Source organism: Labeo rohita, unplaced genomic scaffold (genome assembly GCF_022985175.1).
Source record: "Labeo rohita strain BAU-BD-2019 unplaced genomic scaffold, IGBB_LRoh.1.0 scaffold_117, whole genome shotgun sequence".
NCBI lineage: Eukaryota > Metazoa > Chordata > Actinopteri > Cypriniformes > Cyprinidae > Labeo > Labeo rohita.
The window spans coordinates 127,168-133,167 of NW_026127307.1; the positions used below are offsets into that span (position 1 = coordinate 127,168).

Sequence of the window (6,000 nt, forward strand, 5' to 3'; positions counted from 1 at the left end):
ATTTCAGGATCAATCAGTGCAGGTTTTTTCAGTTGAAACGGCTAAGACTTGCATTTTAGTCTGGGAATAGGCTTAGGCCTTGTCTTTAAAACTGGTGAAATACATTTTAGTGTAATCTTTATTTGAGTCAAGTGTTTGTTTATTTATTGTTCTACATTTAAGTACAGTATTTTATTTTATTTAATATTTAATATTAATATTTACATTTTTATGTAACTTTTAGTTAAACACATTTGAATTTAATCATTATTTAAGTTTTATTTTTGATTATTTGTTTGTAAGCACAGTGCAGTGTTAATATTCAAACTGCTAAAGTAGCTGACAACAAAAAAATATTCTTATCATTAATAAAACTGCCTCATTTTTTAACTGTGAAGAGCTGTAGCTGAATAGTTAGGCATACTACTGTCAGAACTGTGTGTACCGTTTGGACTGTTTGGTGTGTTGTTTTCCCCATGTTTGCCCATATTTGGTCTTCCTGTTCCTGTTCTAGTTAATTACGACATACGTCTCTTTGTCTTACCCTGATTGGTTCCTTTTGTGTATTTAAGGTTTGGTTTTGTTAGTCAAGTTTGTCGGTGATTGTATTGTCTTTCCTTGCTGTTTGTCCAAGTTTATGTTTGTTTGGATTACCCCGCCGTTCCTGTCTGTTCCTGCCTCCTATGTGGATTTAATAAATAAAGTGTGTGCATTGGACTCTTTCGTATGCCGAAAGAAATCAGAAATCACCGACCCTAACAAGAACAACATGAATGCTGAGGAGGCTGTGACGCGTTTGCGGCAAGGTGGCCAGAGCTTGGAGCGGTATATGAAGGATTTCCTCGAGATAGCTAACCAACTAAGCTGGCACAACGCGGCTTTAGGTTTTTGTTTTCAGACGGGGTTGGATGAAGACATAATTCGTTGCGATCTTCCCGTTTGTAATTATCCCCTGATCGAACTGATTAATGTGGTCCTTTAAACGGATCTGATTTTGAAGTTGAGGAGTGCCACATGTCTAATCGTCCAACCCCCTTTAAAATATGCCGCGTCGTGTCAGACAATGACACCTCAGGAACCCCCGCATGCCGCGCCAAGGGTTCGGCTAGCCAGCCCCGCCACAAACCAACCCCCCTGGTTCAAACCACCATTCACCTCCTCAGCCCAGAACCGCCGACCATGGGCAACACTTGGACGCCGCCCACGGCTCACAAGAAGGTGGCAAAGAGAAGGCGCCGAAAGGGCTTAGTTACGGCAGCGGTTCCTGAATTAAGTCAAGTTGCAGCCGTGTTTACAGAGTCAAGTGAAGTTGCAGCTGCGCTTTCCGAGTCAAGTCAAGTTTCCGCTGCATGCACGGAGTCCAGTCACGTTGCAGCTGTGTTTACTGAGTCGAGTCAAGTTACGGCTGCACTCCCTGAGTCAAGTCATGTTGCAGCTGCGTGTACTAAGTCTAGTCAAGTGACGGCTGCGTTTTCTGAGGCTAGTCAAGTTGCAGCTGCATCTCCTGAGTCAAGTCAATTTCCAGGTGCGTCTTCTAAGTCAAGTGTCGGCTGCATTTCCCGAGACAAGTCAAGTCGCAGCTGCGGTTCCTGAGTTAAGTCAAGTTTCTGAGTCCAGTCAAGTTGCAGTTGCGTTGCCTGAGTCAAGTCAAGTTTCTGAGTCCAGTCAGGTCGCAGCTGTGTTTCTCGAGTCAAGTCAAGCTACCGCTGCTGTTTCAGTGTCAAGTCAAGTTAGAGATGTGTTTCCTGCGTCAAGTCAAGTCAGAGCTGCTTTTCCTAAGGCAAGTCAAGTTAAAGCTGTGTTTCCTGTGTCAAGTCAAGTCAGAACTGTTGTGTCTGTGTCTAGTCAAATTACAGCCATCGCTCCTGTCTCAAGTCAAGTTACAGCCGTCTTTCCTGAGCCAAGCACTGTCAAGATGGCCGCCACGCCAGAGCCTTTCCCATTCACTGAAATTCACTGCAGTCCTGTATCCAGATACACAGCCCTACTAGCAACCACACCATGTACCCTAGCAACCACCTTGTGTACCTTGGCCCTAGCAACCATATAGCAACACTCTAGCAACTACACAGAACGTATTATCAACCACACAGCAAGTAACTTAGCAACCATATAGCAACAGCCTAGCAAGCACCTTAGCAACTACATAGAAACACTCTAGAAACCACCCAGAATATCCTAGACACTACATAGTAACACCCCAGAAACCACATTGAGTGTCTTAGCAACTGCATAGCAACCACCCAAGTACCTTGACAACTACATGGCAACTCCCTAGCAACCACCCTGAGTACATTGGCAACTGCATAGCAACCACCCAAGTACCTTGACAACTACATGGTAACTCCCTAGCAACCACCCTGAGTACATTGGCAACTGCATAGCAACCATCCAAGTACCTTGACAACTACATAGCAACTCCCTAGCAACCACCCTGTATACATTAGCAACTGCATAACAACAGTTTGTTGACTGTCTGAATGTGTGTGTGTGTGTGTGTGTTTTCTAGTGTGGATCATGGAGGACAATCCAGGATTACAGCAGGACTGAAGAAATGTACGTCTACAAACACACACACACACACACACACACACACACAAACACATGTTGTGTTTACATGTTTTATGGGGACATTCCTTAGGCGTAATGGTTTTTACTGTACAAACCATATTTTCTATCACCCTACACCTACCCTACACCTAAACCTAGCCCTCACAGGAGACTGTGCACACTTTTACTTTCTCAAAAAAACTCATTCTGTACGATTTATAAGCCTGTTTCCTCACAAATGTCCCCACAAGGTCAAAATTTACTGGTATTACTATCCTTGTGGGGACATTTGGTCCCCACACACACACACACACACACACACACACACATACACACAGCTGTAGTGATTGTTGTTGTGTTATAAATGTGTCTGTTTTTGTGTTCAGATGCCTGTTTTCTCACACTGGATCCAAACACAGCAAACGAATATCTCATTCTGTCTGAGGAGAACAGAAAGGTGACACGTGTGTTTGAGATACAGTCATATCCTGATCATCCAGACAGATTTGATGTTGTGTGTCAGGTGTTGTGTAGAGAGAGTGTGTGTGGACGCTGTTACTGGGAGATTGAGTGGAGTGGAGATGAGGGTGTGTGTATATCAGTGTCATATAAGAGCATCAGCAGGAAGGGACGGGGTGTTGAGTGTTTGTTTGGATATAATGATCAGTCCTGGAGTTTGATCTGCTCTCACTCCAGTTACTCAGTCATACACAATAAGATGAAGACTGATCTCCCTGTAAAGTCCATCATCAGTCAGTAGTGAGTGATGTGATGATATCTATAGAATAGGAGTGTATGTGGATGTGAGTGCAGGAACTCTGTCCTTCTACAGCGTCTCTGACACAATGAGTCTCATCCACACAGAACAGACCACATTCACTCAGCCGCTCTATCCTGGGTTTTGGGTTTATTATGGATCATCAGTGAAACTGTGTTGATGAATGAGAATAGACTGATGAGAGATTCTACCCATAATGCTTTGAGCTGATGATGAATCAGTAAGAGTGAGATGTTATTGAGTCTCTTCATGACATTAATACTGCAGCTCAACTTCTGTCACTCAAATAACAGAATAAATGTGTCAGAAATCACCATATAGACAGAAACATCAGTGTGTGTATATTTGTGATTTTTTTATTGTTGTGTCTCATCAATCATTTGTTTTATTACAAAGTGTCAAAATGTCACAATCATGATTGATGAAGAACATGTTAATTAATTTCTCTATTTTTTTGTACAGAAATAATAAAACAATGAAAAATCAACTTGAGATTTTAATTGATGTTTGTATCATGAATATAATCGATTCCTCACAAGACTGAAATGAGTTTCTGACATTATAAAATATGACATTAATCACAGCATTTAATAAAATATATTATTGTAACTACAGTAAAGCTGTAATAAATGATTATAAGATTTTTTTAATAAGTGAAAGAAGCTGTCAGAATATATTTTAAAATATTTTCTGAGATTCATGTTTTAATCACAGTATATTTATAGACAAAAATCATATTTTTTATTTACTGTTTTTTTTTACTTTTTGTATATTGAATTGATATGAACAAGTATTATATTATAGATATAATGCAAACATTACTTCAGCTGACATATTTGTATCAACACTTTTTATTAATTTTAATTATTTCAAATTCAATTATTGCAATTATAACAAATCAATAAAAATGTTCTGGTTATAATAATACTCCTGTGCTCTTAAATAAATAGTATGTATGTAATAATGCATTTATTAATAATAATAACATTAATAATAAAATAATAACAATAATAAATATTAATTTTATATAAATAAAAACTGTAATACTATGAATATTACAATAATCATATATCATTAAAAGTCAGCATTTTAATAATAAAATAAAATTATTTTGTATAATGTAAATTATAATAAATATTATAATAAAAAAAGTAATAAAATAATAATAAAAAAGCAATAAACATAACAAATTTATCAGTAAAATTAATTATAATTCAATTATTCAAATTACAAAGACAAAACTTAATGCAACAATACTACTTCAATATTTTCTTTAATGAAAAGTCAATAGATATCTTCTTTTTTATTCAGTAAAAGCCAAAATATTATTTAATATAAGATGATAATAAAATAAAGCTGTTGTAATTGCAATAATAATATTGTAATATAAAAAAGTAAAAACTCAATATTCATTAATAATAATAATAATAATAATAATAATAAGAATTTAAATACAGATTTTTTTTTTTTTTTTTTTTTTTTTTTTTTACTTACAACTACAAATTTTATGGATTTGTTATCATTTAAATAGTATTTAGCAAAGCTCTATTATTATTATTATTATTATTATTGTTGTTGTTGTTGTTGTTTTTGTTGATTTGTTTGTTATATTAAAGAAAAACAGTTTTACAATACTATTTTAGATATTATTATTACATTATTAAATACTCCCTTTTTATTTTACAGAACAGTTGGATTATTGCAATTGTATTTTTTTTTCTCATTTGTTAAATTGATTAAAATAAAAAGTTTAGTTATTATTATTTTTGTTATTATTATTATTATTATTATTATTAAATACTGAAATTTTATTTTACAGTGCAATATGTAACAGTAATTTAAGAGTTTTTATTTTTATTTTGCATAATTGGTATATTTACAATAAAGTAAAATAATATTTTAATAATTACTATAAAATAATAATAATGATAATAATAATAATAATAATGATGTTGATGTACAAATTGCAATTACAAAATAATGTTTATCTATAACAATAATAAAATTATTATAAATTTAATAAATTATATTTTATTTAATAATAAAATAATAATAATAATAATAATAAAATAATATTTATATTTTTGTATTTTTGCTTAATATTATAACAATTACAATGAATAATAATTATAATAATAATAGTTGATATTAATGTACATATTTAAATTCCAACATAATTTGTTATCTTTTGATAATAAAATAAAATTAAATAAATAACAATAAATAATAATAATAATAATAATAATAAATATTGATGTACATCCATCATATTTGTTATTTTCTTATTATAGCATTTAATTGTATTTTTCCTTAATATAATAAAACTGACTAAATAATATGCAATAAGATTTTTTATATTAATTATATTTTTGAATTTAAATACAAAAACAATATAATTTATTTTTAAAATTTTTTTTAATTAAATAAATTAATATTTTGTTTATTATTAATAAATATATTTGTTATTATTTAAATTAATAATATTAGCAATAAGAACTTTTATTGATTTGTTAATTTTTGTAATTTAAATAATAATAATAATAATAATAATAATAATATAATTTAATTTAATTAATGTTATGATTGCAGTAATCCTATCACACTGTAAAATAAAAAGGAAGTATTTAATGATAACAAAAATATTAATTATATATTTTAATTATTTAAATTATAACATTTACTATTACAATATT

At 32.1% G+C, this 6,000-nt stretch overlaps 1 protein-coding gene across 1 annotated transcript in view; it reads left to right on the forward strand.

Moving 5' to 3' along the window:
* Window positions 1-3,289, forward strand: part of LOC127157701 (NACHT, LRR and PYD domains-containing protein 12) — a 77,037-nt gene extending 73,748 nt beyond the window's left edge. The window contains exons 11-12 of the mRNA XM_051100961.1: window positions 2,489-2,535; window positions 2,916-3,289. Coding sequence (XP_050956918.1) covers window positions 2,489-2,535; window positions 2,916-3,289 — 421 coding nt within the window. The remainder of the gene's footprint in view (window positions 1-2,488; window positions 2,536-2,915) is intronic.
* Window positions 3,290-6,000: the final 2,711 nt, after the last annotated feature.